Source organism: Onychomys torridus, chromosome 22 (assembly GCF_903995425.1).
Source record: "Onychomys torridus chromosome 22, mOncTor1.1, whole genome shotgun sequence".
Taxonomy (NCBI): Eukaryota; Metazoa; Chordata; class Mammalia; order Rodentia; family Cricetidae; genus Onychomys; species Onychomys torridus.
This window is the reverse complement of record NC_050464.1, coordinates 28,537,932-28,556,646: the sequence shown is the minus strand read 5'-3', so window position 1 is coordinate 28,556,646 and position 18,715 is coordinate 28,537,932. Positions and strand designations below refer to the sequence as shown.

The 18,715-nt window shown below is 42.1% G+C and overlaps 1 protein-coding gene across 4 annotated transcripts in view; it reads right to left on the bottom strand.

Moving 5' to 3' along the window:
• Window positions 1-18,715, bottom strand: part of Sbno1 (strawberry notch homolog 1) — a 50,476-nt gene that overhangs the window by 15,018 nt on the left and 16,743 nt on the right. For all 4 annotated transcript variants that reach the window (XM_036172556.1, XM_036172557.1, XM_036172559.1 and 1 more), the window contains 14 exons: window positions 17,344-17,477; window positions 16,940-17,030; window positions 15,425-15,586; window positions 13,963-14,098; window positions 13,783-13,888; window positions 13,535-13,688; window positions 12,792-12,974; window positions 11,296-11,393; window positions 8,827-8,978; window positions 6,905-7,102; window positions 5,769-5,936; window positions 5,506-5,681; window positions 5,076-5,207; window positions 303-438 (listed from right to left, as the gene is read on the bottom strand). In XM_036172556.1, the coding sequence (XP_036028449.1) occupies window positions 303-438; window positions 5,076-5,207; window positions 5,506-5,681; window positions 5,769-5,936; window positions 6,905-7,102; window positions 8,827-8,978; window positions 11,296-11,393; window positions 12,792-12,974; window positions 13,535-13,688; window positions 13,783-13,888; window positions 13,963-14,098; window positions 15,425-15,586; window positions 16,940-17,030; window positions 17,344-17,477 (2,026 nt within the window). The remainder of the gene's footprint in view (window positions 1-302; window positions 439-5,075; window positions 5,208-5,505; window positions 5,682-5,768; window positions 5,937-6,904; window positions 7,103-8,826; window positions 8,979-11,295; window positions 11,394-12,791; window positions 12,975-13,534; window positions 13,689-13,782; window positions 13,889-13,962; window positions 14,099-15,424; window positions 15,587-16,939; window positions 17,031-17,343; window positions 17,478-18,715) is intronic.

The following is an 18,715-nucleotide window of genomic DNA, read 5'->3' as shown; positions in this document are numbered from 1 at the left end:
GAAAGGAACATGGAAATAGTTGGCTCCTCTGACAGACCCACAAACTGCAAATCTACAATGAAGATACTTTCAAAGAACCCTGTTCTTGGAGGCCAGCGCCCTGTACAATCCTACCACTGATCTCAATACTGTCCAAAAACAGGCAAAAAAGAATCCATAATCCACTACACATCATAGTATATAGAGAACACATTTCCCATGTGGAATCTGAGCGTTCCAGGCTTACAGTGTCTTGTACAGACATGCAAGCCATGTCTCCAGAAACCCCTTTCCTCCCAGAGGGGTCCAGTGGAGACACTTACCAAATTGCTGAATCGCCCTGTCAGCACTCCAGGGTAACTCCAAAGTCATGTGAACTCGTCGTCTTTGATTTACAGCCCTCCGATCTGCTTGTAATGAAATACCTGAGCTGGCAGCTTCTGAGATAATAGCAATATTCTACATCAAATTGAAAAAGTAAACAAAAATCACCTCTGAGCAAAGACAGGGAAGGTCAGTTCCTTTACTGGACAGTGATGGACACCAGCCTGTATTCTACTCCCTTTTCAAAGCAGTCAGACGCCCTGCTGTCAGTCAGCGTGGCATGTGGTTGCTCAGAGTCCTAAGTCTGAGCACATAAGCAAGCTGCAGCCAGTAAGATACAGGTGGGAGATATACTGTCCAAGAAATGGTATTTGAAGTAGAAGACAGGGCAGTGTGTCCGAGTTTTCATGGGCTGGATGCACACAGGAAGGCCCATTGTCACCACCAATTGCAGCATAAGGGAAACGCGAGTGACGGAGCTCACAGGAGAACACAGCCACAAGTATGAGACCCTCAGCTGAAGTCCCCGAACAAGGAGGGTGTAGGCATGATGGGTGTACTGAGGAAGCTGAGGCAGGAGGGAAAAATGAATCCAAAGCCATCCTGGGCTGCACAGCCAAGTCCACACTCAAAAAAACAAGGATAGTAGTGGTCTCGTCTCCTCCAGAGGATGAAGCAGAGGACCACTTGAAACTAGAAACTGGAAGAAAGTCTAGGCAGAACAGCAAAGTCCTGTCTCAGGGGAGGAAGCAGCGAGGGAGGAAAAGAGGAGTGGTAGGCAAAGTCAACGCAATGTATTCAGTTCTTTTTCTCCTTTTAAAAATGTTTTTGAGACCAAGTTTCCTATGTAGGCAAAGCTAGCCTAAGACCCAGGATCCACCTGCCTCAGCCTCAAAATTTCCAAAATTACAGGCATATGCTACCACACTCTTAGTCAACACACAAACATGTGTACATTGTCATGGGGTTCTATTGCTATGAAGAGACACTATGACCACGGCAACTCTTTGTTTCAGAGGTTCATTCCATTATCATCATGGTGTACAGGCAGACATGGTGCTGGAGAAGTAGTTGAGAGCCCTACTACATCTTACAGACAACAGGAAGTCAACAGAGACACTGGACAGTTTCTGAGCACACCTAATAGTGCCATTCTCTACAAGCTTATGGGGACCAATTACATTCAAACTACCACATTCCACTCCCTGGACTCCATAAGCTTTTAATAATATCATAACACAAAATGCCTTTTATTCCAACTTCAAAAGTCCCCAAAGTCTATCATAGTCTCAACAATGTCTAAAAGTCAAAAGTTCAAAGACTCTTCTGAGATTCAATCTCTTATAAAATCAGTATAAAAAAAAGATTACACACTTTCAATATATAATGGCACAGGGTATACATAAACGTTCCAAATGTAGAATGGAGCATACTGGACTATTAAGATATTGTTACAAGCTTATGCGGGCCAGGAAGTGGAATGTGGCAGTTTGAATGTAACTGGCTCCTATAAGCTCATAGGAAGTGGCACTGTTGGGAGCTCTGGCCTTGTTGAAAGAAGTGTGTTGCTGTGGGATGGTCTTTGTGTATACTGTGAGTATGTGTTGCTACTATTGGTTAATAAAGAAGCTGTTTTGGCCTATGGCAACAGAGATACAGAGAGAAGAAGCTGCCAGCTGCCAGGAGAGCAAGATGGAATAGAACACAGGTAAAGCCACGAGACACGTAGTGATACACAGATTAATAAAAAATGGGTTAATTTATGATATAATAGCTAGCTACTAGCAATAGCCTGGGCCACAGAACAAACAGCTTGTAATTAATATTAATCTCAGCTACCTTGCTGTGGAATAATCCCTCTATCTACTGTGAAGATTGGTCACTATGATTGGTTTAATAAACAAGCTGACTGGCCAAGCTGAACAGAGTAATGTTAGACAGGAGAGCTAAACTAAGAATGTCGGGAAGGAGAAGGGCAGAGTCAGGAGTCCCTAGGAGATGCACAGAGAAGATGGCATGCCGTACTGGGAAAAGGTATCAAGCCACGTGGCAAAACATGGGTAAGAAATGAGTTAATTTAAATATAGGAGTTAGCTAGTAACAAGCCTGAGCTGTTGGCCGAGCATTTATAATTAATACAAGCTTCAGTGTGTTTATGTGGGAGCTGCTGGCAGGACGGAAACCTCTGCCAACACTCCCTCTCCAGCACCTTGTCTGCTGTGCTCCCATCATGATAGCAGACTGAACCTCTCAACTGTAAGCTACCATTTCAATTAAATGTTTCCTTTATGAGAGTTGCTGTGGTCATGGTTCCTCTGTGAAGTAACAAGACATACATGAAAGAAATAACATCGGCTAGATTGATGGCTCAGTGGTGAAGAGCACTGGCTGTTCTCCAGAGGTCCTGAGTTCAATTCCCAGCAACCACATGGTGGCTCCCAACCATCTGTAATGAGATCTGGTGCCCTCTTCTGGTGTGAAGGCACACAAGAAAGAAAAGAAAGAAAGAAATATCTTGTTTAAGCTGTCAGTCTGTAAAAGCAACTTCTTCAGGCTCAAATGGCTCCCATCAGTTATCCTCTGACTTCCATACAAATGACATGGCATGCCTGCTCACAAGCACACATCCACTCAATAAATAAACAAATGCAGTAACTTTTTACAAATATGATTGAACAACTGAGTTTGAATAGGAATGGCCCTCATAAACTCCTATGTTTGAATGTTTGGTAACAGGGAGTGGCACTATTAGGAATTGTGGTCTTGTTGGAATAGGTGTGGCCTTGTTGGAGTGAGCCATGCACTGGAAACAGGCTTTGAAGCATCAAAGCTCAAGCCAGGCCTAGTGGTCATTCTCTTCCTGCTGCTTGCTGATCTGGATACACAACTCTCAGCTCCTCCAGCACCATGTCTGCCTGCACACTGCCATGCTTCCTACTATGATGATAATGGACAAAACCTCCAAAATTGTAATCTAGATCCAATGAAATGTCTTCCTTTATAGGAGTTGTCATGGTCATGGTGTCTCTTCACAGCAACAGAAACCCTAACAAAGACAACAACTGGTAGATTTTGACAATGGGCCTATAGTCAAGAGATAATCACGTAAACTCTCACTCCAATCCCAGGGAACCTGACAGCGTTTTATGGCCTCCACATGTATCCAGAACATGCTTGGAGCATGTATACACACACAGGCAAAACATTCACGGGTGTGATGGCATAAATGTTTAGTCCTAGTACAAAAGAAGGAAGGAAGGGGAAGGGAGAGAGAGAGAGAAGACACAGACAGACAGAAAGAGAGAAAAGCAAGACGGGAGTTGTGACATAAGCCTTTAACTCGAGCAGAGGCAGAGAACCCTGGATTTCTAGGCTAGCCTGGTTTATAGAGCTGAGTTCCAGGACAGCCAGGGTTACAAGAGAAACACTGAAAAAAGAAAAAGAAAAAATGAAGAAAAAGAAAAACTCACACACAAAAGATTAAACTAAAAACAACAAAGCTTTTCAAAATCCATTCCTTTTCTGGGGCTGGAGAGATGACTTAGTGGTTAGAGCCACTTGTTCTTGCAAGGGACTCAAGCTCAATTCCTGGTACCCACTCAATGGCTCACAACAATCTGTAATTTCAGCTCCAGGGGATCCAATGCCCTCTTCTGGCCTCTGTGGCCACATGCAGACACACACAGTTAAACATTAAAATAAGTAGATCTTTTGTTTTTATTGTTGTTTTGTTTTGTCTTGTTTTGGGGGGAGATGGTCTTGGAACAGTTTCTCTGTGTAGCTCTGGCTGTCCTGGAACTCACTCTGTAGACCAGGCTGGCCTCAGACTCACTGAGATCCTCCTGCCTCTGCCTCCTGAGTTCTAGGATTAAAGGAGTGCGCCACCACCGTCCGCCACTACCTCCCCCCAGCAGCACTTATAAATACTGCTTTAGACTCAACATTAAAAGCCACTCTCTGTCCTAACATTAACAGCTAACTGTCACCACGGTGTTCTCTTTTGTTTCCTTCACTGTCATCACATGAACACGTTCCTTGTGTCCTTCCTTTCACGACAGGCTACCAGTACGAAATCGTGAGCCCAGATGACCTTTCAATCCTAACCTACTGTTGGGTATCTAATGGTAGCGATGCCAAAGTAACTAATACAAGAAGGAAGAAAGGGAAGGCAGGAGGGGAAAGAGAGAGCAAAGAAATCACTACAATGACTTGCTCCTTTTGTAAGTTATCCTTGTATCTCTCTAATTTTTCAGACAAGGCTTCATGAAGGCCAGGCTAGTTTAAAAGTCCTGCTCTACTGTAGACAACAAGACAGCTCCCAATCCTCCTGCCTCTACTTCCAAGGTGCATCATCTCACTTGGCTTGGTGACCAAGAGTTCAAAAGTTCTCCTAAATACCGAGAACAATGATCTTGTGCACCATACAGAATCTACACTACATTTACCTTATAATCACTACAGCATGTAAAATAATAAGCCCAGCTGTGTAGTGGTGGTGCACACCTTTAATCCCAGCACTCGGGAGGCAGAGGCAGGCGGTTCTCTCTGAGTTTGAGGCCAGCCTAGTCTACAGAGCAAGTTCCAGGACAGGCTCCAAAAGCTACACAGAGAAACCCTGTGTCGAAAAAAACAAAAATAAACAAGAAAATTAGTACAATTGCTAATAAAAATAGCCTATTCAACAAGCATATAACAGAATCTGTGGGTATGGAGGGATGGAGGGCAAACCCTATATAAAGCCTTCTATTATAAAGCACCCCAGGAAAACAGACCTTCTCTCCATCCATAAACCTTTGCTTCTCTGTGAGGTTTAGAATTTCCACAGGTACATCAACTTCCGACCTTGACTCGTAAGATATGCGTCCGTCATCATTGCTCACCACCCGCCCCTTGCGGCCAGTCATCTGAGGAATAAACATCAACACAGAGCTTTAAGGAAATTGGCTAGGAGCATGAAACATGGATGATACAAAAGGACATCACAACATGAAAAACTAGTCCATGGAGACCATCACAAAAGCTTCCCAACAACAACAGTCCAGGAATCAGGCTCAGGCAAACCGCAGCCGTCTGTAGTCACATGATGAGAACTAAAGCAGAGCGAGGTCCTAAGGGGTGTCCAGTGAACAGGACACTCACGTCACAGGACTTAAAACGACAAGAAAATTGTAACAGGAAAGAGCACTAACCACATCTATTTACCTCAGCCACATTTTCAGGACCACCAAGTGCATCAATAAGTTCATCCAGGGTGTTAGGAGGGAGGTCTTCAGCTAATTTTTCTAGTTTATCAAGCAGGTCTTTCTTCATCTGCTGTGCCCTTTCTACAGCATCCTGACTCGTTATAAGGCTACTGTTACTGTTGGTGTTACTGTTAGCTGATAAAGAACATTTGTTAATCAGTCAAATTTCAATACCCAATTCCTTAAGAGCACATTTCCAAAGTAGGACTTTCTGCACAGTACCTGGCGCACTGTTGGGAGCAGGTGAGATGACAGGCGTAGAGGAGAAACTAGGCCGCTTTGAACCAAGACCCGATGCTAACAAGGCACTTTGAATGGAATCTGGATCTATACTTTTCTTCTTTTTTTTATCTTTGCTTTTCTTGTGGTCTTTCCTAATTAACCAAGGATCTAAAACAAAGGCAAATATTTATCAAGTAATTTGTTAGACCAATATAGACTTTTTCTTTTTTTTTGAGATGGTTTCCTGTATAGCCCTAGCTGTATAGCCCGGAACTCAAACTCATAGAGATCCACCTGCCTTTGCTACCTGAGTGGTGGGATTAAAGGTGTATGCCACTGCAGCCCGGCTGATTTGTTTTATTTTTAACTATGGGTATGTGTGTGCATCTGTATAAGGGTTTATGTACAGTCCAGGTGTCTATGGAAGTCAAATGTCTGTGGAGCAGGAGTTCAGGAAGTTATGAGTTCACCAACTTGGATGCTGGAAACTAAACTCAGGTTCTCTTAACCACTGAGCTATCTCTCCAGCACCGAGGAAATACTTTATTTTTTGTCTGTTTTTCAAACAGGGTCTCACTATGTAACTCTGGCTGGCCTGAAAACTCAAAGATATTGTTGGGGTTAAAGGCGCACATGTGCACGCAGCATGTGTGTGTGTGTGTGTGTGTGTGTGTGTGTGTGTGTGTGTGTGTGTGTGTGTGTGTGTATGTATGTATGTATGTGTGTGTATGTATGTGTGTGTATGAATATGTGTGTGTATGTACATGTATGTATGTGTATGTGTGTATGTATGTGTGTATGAATGTGTGTGTGTATGTACATGTATGTATGTGTATGTGTGTATGTGTGTGTGTGTATGAATATGTGTGTGTATGTGTGTATGTATGTATGTACATGTATGTATGTGTATGTGTGTATGTGTGTGTATGAATATGTGTGTGTGTATGTATGTATGTATGTGTGTATGTACATGTGTGTATGTACATGTGTGTACATGTATGTGTGTATGTATGTGTGTGTATGAATATGTGTGTGTGTGTATGTATGTATGTATGTATGTATGTATGTATGTACACACACACACAGCCCAGCAGCTAAGCCCCCCTCTGCTCTCAGGGACAGTCCAGGGAACTCACCATCCTCGTTGTCCTCACTGGACTCATCTCTGAAGGGGTTGAAGTCGTCATCGTCACCAGAGCTCATGTTCTTAGAGCTCTCGTAGTCGCTTTCTTCATTGTCAGAAACGTCAGACTCACTTCCGCTGTCGTCAGAACTGCTACCAGCAAGGCCACCAACTTTTCGCGCTTTTTTGGCTTCTCGAGTTATTTCTTCACCTACCCTCAAGCCCCAAATAAGAGTCAGCTGGAAACTCAATGGTTCTGAAGACCCATGGTGTCAGAGTTTAGATTATTAGTTGAGTCTAGTGAGAATGGCAGACAGCAAGAATGTACATTTGAACAACAAAGCAAGCTCACAAGAACGAAGAGCCCTGGTCATGGTCAGGTACTCAACAAGAAACTAGATACATAAATACAAACTCAAGACTGATGGAAGACAATGAGGGGCTGGATCAAACCATATTACATGCATGCATGATTGAAAATCCTCAAACCACACAAAATAAATACAAACTCAAGACTGAGTGCAAACAGGCATGAAATAATATCTAGAAAAATTAATCTATAAGCCACATATGGTAGTCTCTAGTCCCAGCCCTTGGGACATAGACACAGGTCTCTGGTGAGTCCAAAGCCTGCCTTGTCTACAGAGTGAGTTCTAGGTGCATTAGGTCTACATAATTAGAGCCTGACATGAAAGAAATGAAGGAGGGGAGAGCAGACAGACATACTGATTTATAAAAATCTTATTTTTAAAGGTAAGTAAGTGGTTGGTTTGAGTTACCTAACATTTATTTGTTTGTTTGTTTATTTATTTATTTTTGATTTTTCTGAGACAGTAGTTTTGGTGCCTTTCCTGGAACTCACTCTGTAGCCCAGGCTGGCCTCGAACTCAGAGATATGACTGCCTGTGTCTCCTGAGTGCTGGGATTAAAGGCATGTGCCCAGAGTTACCTAACATTTAGAAATCAGACTAGGAATATTATAAAACTAAAACCAAACACTAAGAAGCTCTCTTATTAATGGACCAGAGAAAACCTAATTTTGAGACACAGGGAGAAGTTAACTACTCTACCCCACTACTGATTGTAAGACACCATTACTTCATGTGCTACTCAAATAAAAAGCACAGGGTGTTTTAAGGGGTAGTAGCCCACTCACTTCAAGTGCATTACAAATGTGAGGACCACTGAAATGGTTCAGCAGATAGAGTGCTTGTCACGAACCCCAAAACCTACATGATAAAAAGTGACCATATTGTCCTCTGATCTCCAAATGCACAGTGATACCTGTGCATCCACAAACAAATGTAATGAAAACATTTTAATATGAAGACTATGTACTTTGTCATATCTAAATTGATTACACAGTGTCACTACTTAGAGCACACTGCATTGCAGGTATTTTTGCTGGGTATGCTAAGGCAGGAGCCCAGGGCCCAGAACGCATCAAGGCTTTTTTTTTATCAGAACCCCAGCTCAGTTCTGAAAGTCAAACAGCAGAGACAGCACCCACACACAGATTCCAGTTTGCACCATCACAAGCATGTGCGAATGCACTCCTAAAAATCAATAGCTACACTAATGGGCAGCCTTAGCCAGCAAGGCAAACACAATGAATGCCTGCAACCCAGCTGCCCCAGAAACTGAAGCAGGAGGCAGACACCCAATACTTCCTTCCAAAAGAGGGGTGACCAGCCAGTTCCACATTTATTAACCAGCAGCACTGACAACACAAAGACTAAGTGACCCTACAACAAGCCTAACCTTCCCACAGAGCTGAAAAGGTTCTCATTTCTAAGTGCTGGACAGAGTATCCAGCTAATCAAAGAAAGGGGGGCCATTTGTTTATTCACTCAGGACTCAGCAACAGGGAAAGCACCAGCAGGAGCTCAGTTACAAACTCAGACCACCATCAACCACTTAAGAAATAGCACTCACCTTTCCGCTTCTTCATTTTGTTTTCTTTACAAGGACTATCTCTTGGTGAACTGTTGTTACTTGGAGCTGTCAAATCGATTCCTAGCAAACTATAAAGTTTCTTCCTGTCTGGAGCAGGGAAGTGTTTTTCAATGAGTGACTGCAATACCCCTCTGCAGGAAAAAAGCAGTGAGCCTTACTACTTTATGTGATACTAGTAAAGAAAAACAATTTGTTTTCAATCTTAAGAAATACTTCTTTTGTTTGTTTTTTTTCGGGACAGGGTTTCTCTGTGTAGCTTTGCACCTTTCCTGGAACTTACTTGGTAGCCCAGGCTGGCCTCGAACTCACAGAGATCTGCTTGGCTTTGCCTCCGAATGCTGGGATTAAAGGCGTGTGCCACCACCGCCTGGCGAATCTTAAGAAATACTTCTAACTGGGCAGTGGTGCCTTTAATCCCAGCACTCAGAAGGCAGAGGCAGGAGGATCTCTATGAATCTTGAGGCCAGCCTGGTCTACAAAGTGGTTCCAGGACAGCATGGTATACACAGAGAATCCCTGTTTCAAATCTCTCCCCGCAAATTAACACAGATTAAGTAAATTTTAAGAGAAGCCTGTCCAGTAGCAGTAAGCAAGACAACACACCCATCTAGCGCTTAACTTAAAGAACAGGACAGGGATTGGTGAAATGGCTCACTAGGTAAGGGCTTGCTCTGGAATGAGCATGAAGACCTGAGTTTTTAAATCCCCAGCAAACACATTAAAAGCTTAGCATGGCTGCAAAGGCCTGTAACCCAAGTACTGGAGGGTGGGGACAAGCAGATCCAGAGAGCTCACTAGCCAGTCAGTCTAGCTGAAGTGGCAGGGCTTCAGTTCAGAGAGAGAGAGAGAGAAAGCAGTAGAAGACACAACCCTCTGCTGCCTACAAATCTGTGCACAGGAGCATGCACAGCACACTTACCTGTATGCACCACAGACAGGTGCACACACATACACACACCACCCAAATACAAAACGTTATTAAAACTAAAGGGTTTAAGGTGGGTGTGGTTACACATGTCTTTAACCCAAGCACACAGGAACCAAAAGAAGGTGAATCTCTACAAGTTTGAGGTCAGCCTGATCTACAAAGCAAGTTCCAGGACAGCCAGAGCTGTTACACAGAGAAACCCTGTCTCTAAGGGAAATAGGGGGGGGGGGGGGGGGCACCAGGGGGTTAACAGTACTTGCTTGTAACCACAACTACTGAGGGAGGCTTAGGCAGAAGATGGCTTAAGTTCACAAGTTCAAGATTAGCCTGGGAAATACAGCAAGACCCTTACATAAAACAAACTGAACAGAGGTTACTGAAACTAATTTCAGTAATACGTTTATTTCCCTCAACATGTAATCAGTAAAATTTCTTACATTTTTATAGTGTCTTTGAAACTTGGTGTGTTTTACATTAACAACATAAATGTACCTATACAGACACTTCAATTGCTCAGTAGAGTCACATGTAAGAAGTGACACTTTCTTAATGATTCAAAACAAAAAAAGTAATTCAAATTTTCCTCTTATAAGCAGTTTTCAATGACAGGAGTCTTTCAAAAGCACTAGGATGTGTGCCCCCCAACACACACAAGCACAGAAGCACAGTCTTAAAGCTATTGTGCTGATTTATTACCAGTTAGTATTTTCCAAGATTTAAAGAAAAACAATCCTGCCAACTTACTTTATGTGTATGATTGTTTACCTCCATGTATGTCTATGAACCACATGTGTGCCCAGTGCCTTCAGATGCCAGAAGAGGGCATCAGATGCCCTGGACAGGAATTATGGGTGCTCTGAGCAGCCATGTGGTGGTAGGTCTACTGCAAGAGCAGCCAGTGAGTGCTCTTAAACTGTGAGCCATCTCGCCAGCTTCCTCAGTAACTTTTAACATCGTTAAAACTTTCTGAAATTCCAATTCCAATTTCCACTTTTTGTTTTTGTAAAATTGATTTCAAAATTATGTGTCTATGTGTCTATACAAGGATATGATGGACACGTAGTGCAGGTGCCCTCAGAGTATGAGATCCCTTGGAGTAGAAGCTAACCAGGTTTGGAAGCACGGGTCCTCTAGGAGAGCACCATGGGTTACTCCCCGAGCCGCCTTCCCAGCTGGAAATGTTTAGAGCAGATCCTATTCGTCTATGCTGGCAAACCAAGTGCCACTCTCAAAAGCAACGGTCACGCCCAACACAGAGCACGGAATTGAAATTAACCAAATTAAAGAGGACCAGAACAAAACCCAGACGTGTTAGTTCACATACTCTAAAGTTGCCAAATGCTCAACATTTCAAGATGAGCTATCTACTTTCTATTTTTCGTAAGATTTACTACAAAGAAAGCACAAAACTGTAAAAACTCAGATAAAAACTTTTAAAGATGATACAGGTTAAAAAAAGAAAGAAATGCTAATGTTTTAACTAATTATATATTCAAGAAGAAATTAAAAAAAAAAATTACTTGGCCGTTGAAACAAAATCATTTAGTTCTCCTCCACCCTCTTCCAAGGCCTCCAAAGTTCTAGCTTCTCCTGTAGACTGTAGACCAATTACCACACACTGGAAAACACAAAATACACAATTATAAATAACTTCAGGCATAAGTCAAATATCTAATAAAAATTCTTAAAAGATTTCAAAAGATAACCCATGATAATAAAGCAATCTGGGCTTCATTTTCTCTACATGAGGTATGCTATGTTAAAAAGTGACAGAAAGTCAGGTATGGTACTGTGTGCCTTTAATCCCGGCAACCATAAGGCAGTCAGGCAAATCCCTGTGCATGTGAAGTCAGACTGTTCTACAGAGATCCAGGACAGCCAGGGTTGTGTAGAGACCCTGTCTCCCTCCCAGATCCAGAAAAACACGAGAGAAAACACATGATACAGGACATGACAAATGTCCCTGACCTAAAGAATAACCCTTAAGTTTTTGTTCTCCTCCTCTCGTCTGCAGCACTGGCTGTCCCTCAACTCCCAGAGACTCCCTCCCTCTCTCTGCCTCCCAAGTGCTGAGATTAAAGGCGTGATTCCATCCCTGCAACTCTCTGTATTTAGTGCAGATACATAATCGACCAAAGCAAGCAAGCTTAGGGCAATACTTAGTTATTAACAGAAAGAGCACAGCTGAACAAATTATATAGCATACACTGCTGAAATTTCTCAACAGGCATTATTTGTGTATTTATATACAAATACTCATGTGTTTGGGTGTGCAGAGGTAGTCTTGATACAGTCTCAAGTAGATAAATGCCAACTATGATCTAGCCACAGCTAGCTTTGAGCTTCAGATCCTCTAGTTTTTATCTCTCACGTGGTGTGACAACACATACACAGTACCTGGCATTTTTAGAACTTTTCTTTTTGTTAATCTTTTTTTTTTTTTGAGGCAGAGTTTCTCTGTGTAGCCCTGGCAGTCCTGAAACTCACTCTGTACATCAGGCTGGCCTCAGGCTCAAAGAGATCCACCTGCCTCTGCCCCCTGAATGATGGGATTAAAGCCGTGCACCATCACCGCCTGGCTTACAATCTATTGTGAAGGATCTGTTTATAGTGGCACATACCTGCAATCTCAGGACTTAGGATGCTGAGACAGGAAGATTGCCATGAATTCTAGGGTAGCCTAGATATCAGACTTTCTAGGCTACAGAATAAACACACTGTCTCAAATGAAACAAACAATAAAATAAATTATGAAAGTAAAATCTTACTGCAATAGTATTTTTAGCAACGTCCATTTAAAAGAATATTCCACTGCTGAGCACAGTGATGAGTATCTTTAATCCCAGCACTCAGGAGGTGGAGGCAGGAAGATCTCTGTGAGTTCAAAGCCAGCCTGGTTTACAGAGGGGTTCCAGGACAGGCAGAAGCTACCAAAGCTACCCTGTGTAGAGCAGAAGACCTCATTAGAGGAAGACTAGCTGGCTGAGCAGACTCAACTAGACCTTCTACAACTTACCTTCCCGTTCTTGATCTCCTCCCGGGCCAGCTGCACTACCCTTTTCACTTTGGACGCTATACACAGGTACTTAAAAAACCTCTGGTGAGCAGACCAGAATTGACCCCACATAGACTTCTTCATTCTCTGCTCAGCATCAATCAAATCTGCAGCTTGCTGAAATCTCTCTCTAGCGATGACCCACTGGAAATACACAGACAACATGTTACATGTACATTTGAATACCATTACCTAAATGCAACCCTTTTAGCCAGACATGCCTTTCATTCTAGCACCCAGTAAGCTGGAGGATCTCTGTGAGTTCAAGAACAGCCTGGTCCAGACATAGCATAGGGAGTTCCAGGCCAGCTACAATGACACACTGAGACCTTGTCTCCACAAATATTAGAAATGACTCCTTCAACCAAAATAATCTGCAGTCACTTGGGAATCTCTGGATAATTCTTAGGATGCTCATACAAAAATGTCTCAAAATGTATACTACCTAAGGCCGTCATTTTAGGACATGGTTTACACTGCAGTTGTGAACTTGATTTAACTGAAAAAAATGGCTGTCTTTTATGTATTACCATAAATAAATAAAAACATGGAAAACAAGGATATTGGGCAAGTAAGCAACTGTGATCATTATCTGCTGTTTTACAGCCCAATCACATTCTTCTATGTTGAAAATGTTTCAACCGATAAACCTCATTAAAAAAAATTATCAGGCACATTAAAAACATTGACCAAACATTTCTCACCAGCTTAACTGCTTTGTTATACATTTTAACATAGCTCTGAGAAAGAAGAACTTCCTCAATTTTGAAGGTCACTCCAGTAAAGCTCAGTTGTCGTGCAATGTACATTCCTCTAAGCTTCATATCCATAGCAACTATTTCCATGGCACCAACACCTCTGAACAAAATTAAAACACACAGTAACTATCAATAAACAAAACAGCACTTTCCACAGCAATGTTTTGGCAGAACAGTGCCATAAGCCTTATTACCTGCGTTCCACTGCTTGGATAAAATCACTGAATTCTCTGAATGGAGTTCCCTCACCCCATATTCCAAGACGGTTCATGTAGGCCATGTTACGCGGTTCAGAAGCACCTGGAAAACCCCAAAATATATTATAGCTGCAAAAGTAAATGTGTGCAAATCTTTCTGATCAAGTGTATACTCACCAGTGGCACTGGCATAAACAACTCTGGCTTTTGGCAATTTGTTCTGAAGCTCTAAAACGGCCAAGCCTGTCTTGGTTGGCTTTGAAGAACCAACAGGACACAGGTTTTTTGCTTTGTGACATTCATCAAACACTATCTGTAAGGAGGAGCTAAGGAACATATCAAAAGCAGGAACTGTCTAGTCAAGAGTGTGGTCTACAACCCTGGAACCTACAAGCATTTTCTGTAAGATTCCACACATGACCCAAGAACCCTCTGTGCCTCATCTCTACTCCTTTACCTTGTCCTGCAAGCTCCTGAGCTATCTGCTCAATGCAGTATTTACTTCAGCTGGGAACTTCTTTCTTCTAAGAATGCAGGAAAGGATTCACTGCAGCAACAACTATCCACTACAGCTAGCATTTCAGTAACTGTAAAACAAATGGCAACTAACTTAAAATAGTATTTAAGAACGTGGGGTTCCTCATCAGGACAGCAGAAGCTCTGTGTGAGCAAATAAGTGAGCCTGCTTCCTCAGTCTCTCAAGCACTCCATGGGAACAGGCATAAAGAACAAGATGCAGCATTCCCCATATTTGACACATACAAAAGAACTGACTTTCCAGGCTCTGGCAATTCTAATTACAGTAAACACTCCAAAATATTCACTTAGTCAAATTTTTCTTCCAAAAGTCTATCTACACCTAGTTTTTTAAAAAAATTTACTTTATGTGTTTTGCCATGGGTGCTGGGTCCCCTGGAACTGGAATTACAGAAAGTTGTGAGCTGCCATGTCAGTGCTGGGAACTGAACCTGGGTCCTTTGGAAGAGCAGTCAGTGTTCTTAACCACCAAGCCATCTCTCCAGGCCTAAACATAATTTTATTTTTTTATTTTCTTGTTTTTCGAGACAGGGTTTCTCTGTGTGCTTTTGGTGCCTGTCCTGGATCTTGCTCTGTAGACCAGGCTGGCCTCAAACTCACAGAGATCCGCCTGGCCGCCTCCTGAGTGCTGGGATTAAAGGCATGTGCCACCACCGCCCAGCATAGCAGAGTTTTGTTTGTTTGATCTCCAACTCACAGATCTGCCTGCTTTTGCCTCCCCTCCCCAGTGCCGGGCTTAAAGGCATGCAGCACCAGCCGGCTGTTTTTTTGTTTTGTTTTGTTTTTCTTTTAATTTTTCAAGACAGGGTTTCTTTGTGTAGTCCTGACTGTCCTTGAACTCAGCGATCTGCCTGTCTCAAGTGTGTGCTACCATTGCCCAGCCTGCATATAATTTTTATGGCATTAAAAATCAACACGCTGGGTGGTGGTGGGGCACGCCTTTAATCCCAGCACTCAGGAGGCAGAGGCAGGTGGATCTTTGTGAGTTTGAGGCCAGCCTGGTTTACAGAGGGAGATCCAGGAAAGGTGCAAAGCTACACAGAGAAAGCGTGTCTCGAAAAACAACAACAACAAAATCAACACAATCTCTATTAAAGGATACCACTCCGTCGAAGTCATCACCACACCAATGCAGAAGCTGTTTTAACCTGGTCTTGTATTTACCACCAGACTGGCTTTCACCAATGAGAGAAGAATAGGTAGCAAAAATAATACCTTTTTTCACACTCCCATTGTGTTTGGAAGAAATTTTTCCATATTTAAACTAAAAAAAAAAAAAAAGAAGAAGAAGAAAGAATTAGTGTATCTTCCTCTCAGAAGTGCCCACCACAAACTATGAGATCAACTTAGTAGGTTTATGACAGACTCTAAAAAATCTAGACACAAACTTACACTACATAAATGCGAACATGTCAAATCAGCTTCCCTAGACAACTGGCTCCACACATAGCTGCTGTGCATTCATATACTATTCATAAAGCACTGTGACTGAGTCGGGAAATAGAAGACCATCAGCAGAAGTGTTAGCAAGTAAGCTGGGGTGTGATTCAGTGGTAGAACACTTGGTCTAGCATACCTAACACCGGACTCTAACCTCAGCACCTCCAAACACAGAATTCTGAGTAATGTGCCCCTCAGTTACACTGCTTAGAAATAAACTTTATCTAGGTATCAGTTTCATGTTTTAGTTTTACACTGCAATCATTCAAAACATACCACCCTGACACATTAACTACTTGACTAAATAAAACCTAACCAGCAAAGCCACTAACCTACCAAAGGAAAGCCAGTGAGGACCAAGGTCCTAACAATGAGACAGATAAAAAACATGAAAATCAGGTTTATAGCCATTGATTTTCAAAACTAGTAGGGAGATCCTTCTAGGATTCTTCAAAACCAATAAAAGGCACATAGTACATTGTAAGATTTGTGTCAGGAGGTCAGACTTGGTGGCACCCAACTTTAAACCAAGCACTCAGGAGGCAGAGGCAAGCAGACCTCTATGAGTTTGAGGCCAGCCTGGTCTACTACATAGCAAGTTCCAGGACAGCCAAGGCTATACAGTGAGACCGTCTCAAAAACAAAAATAAGATTTGTACCAGGCACTTTACATGCACATGCTTAATCTCAGCATTAGGGAGACATTGAGAAAGAAGGATTGCATGAGACCGGCATGAGCTATGGTAAGACCCCATTTTAAATATTAGGTAACCATTAAAAGTCTAATCATGTAAAACTATATTTTAGATGTAGATACCCACTTTCTTGTTTCCATACCGAAACAAGTAAAGTCCTTCGACTCTCTTAGTTCAACTGTTTGGCAAACCAAACGATTCTCTCTAGGCTGCACAAATGTGATGGGGTCACTACTTTTCCACACTGCACATGGACAGGTATACAAAACACTAGAAACTAAGAGAAATAGAACATTGGAGACCAAGAACACAAACTCCATTACACCAAGGACCACGCCCACTTTGTCCACCACCTAGCATGTGTTGTACGAAATAACTCATTTAGTCCTTGTAACAAACCCACAAAAACAATTACCCCATCCTCATAGATGAGTCAGTCAGTAGTGCACTGATAGCCCCATTGAACAAGGAGGCTTCCATACCTTATTTAATGAATGGATCAAAATGTTTTTTGCTCCAATATCCTTTAAATCTCTTTCAGCGTCATATTTTAAATCATTTGATACACTAAACCTGTCAAAAAAGAAGGTAAACCAAATTAAACTTGAATTGCATTTTTTTCATAGAACTAAGGTCTTGACACTACAAAAAAAAAAAAAAATTCAGGGAAAGAGGGGGAACTGGGGTTGGTATGTAAAATGAAAAAAACTTTAATAAATATATTGTTTAAAAATTTTTCATTTAGCAAGCGCAAGGCCCTGGATTCGATCCTCAGCTCAAAAAAAATTTTTTTTCATTTAAATTCATCCTGCCATGCTAAAAAAAACTATTAAAAAACAAAACAAAAAAACAAATTTCCTCAGTCAGCCAACCCTTTGGAACTTACCACAATGCTCTTTTTCTGCTCAACAAATAGTTTTCATATATGATGCCTGCTATCGTCCGGCCTTTGCCCACACCAGCACCATCACCTATTAAGAAGCCAGCACGATCTCCATTAGGGAGGAATGTTTCATGTTGCTAAAAAGGGAAAAGTTGGAAGAATGGGTATCATTTTCTCATCAAGGTAACGAAGCTGCCCATGCTTCAGTAAATAAGCTCCTACTCAAAACAATCACAGAAATGTGTCATCATTACCCCTTTGTGCACTTTGGCATAAGTGTGCCCGCCCCCTAGCATGGACATTCTCTGTATGTACTACACTTGCCTTCTACCCTGCCACACACTGAACAGCAAAGAGAAGAAATTGGTGAGGTTGCTTCCCTCTTCCTCTGAACACCTGCCTGACAGACAATATGCCAACTTTCACACTTAACCATGGGGACAGTTGTCCATTCACACACAGCATTGCTTATCCCACAAAAACAGAGTTAAAATTTCTTCAAGCATGACTGGAGTGAGTCCCACTCACATGGTCTAAGAACTTGCACAGCGCATGACTGCCAGTTTACTAACTACCTTAACAGTATGGGCACTCAAGTCTTTTCAACAGGGAAAAAATGGGGAAACAAACATTCTTCCATATACCTCAGATTCCTATATAAGTCTTAGATAGAAGATAAATGCAGTCTTCATATTAATAATATTTCCACATAAAATTCTAGGTCATGACTTGTCATTTCTACTTGAAGGCATTCTCAAGATCCCTGCTACACCTTCTCTTTTCCTAACACATAACCTGACTTTTCCTTTTTTTTTTTTTTTTTTTTTTGAGACAAGGTTTCTCTGTCTGTCCCTGGCTATCCTGGAACTCATTTTATAGATCAGGCTGGCCTCAAAAGCAGAGATCCACCTGCCTCTGGCTTCCAAGTGCTGAGACTAAAATGAGACTAAAAGGTGTGTACCACTGCCATCTGGCCACTATATAAAACTTAAAAAAAAAAAAAAAAAAACCTATTTCCAAGTTTTCTGGCAAGAAAATTTTATCTTTATTAAAATTGTATTATATGGGGCTTAGAAAGATGACTCGGTGGTTAAGAGCACTTATTGTTCTTTCAGAGGACCTAAAATTTGATTCCCAGCACCCAGGTTAAGTGACTCCCAACCCTGTAACTCTAGCTTCAGGGTAGAAAGACTCCAACTCCCACTGCTGGCCTGTCATTATCTGACACATGTGGAATACACTCCTAAGACACACACACATACATCATATAATAATATGGGGGCTGGAGACATGGCTCCGCGGTTAAGAGCAGGGACTGCTCTTCCAGAGGACCTGGGTTCAGTTCCCAGCACCTATATGGCAGCCCACAACAGTC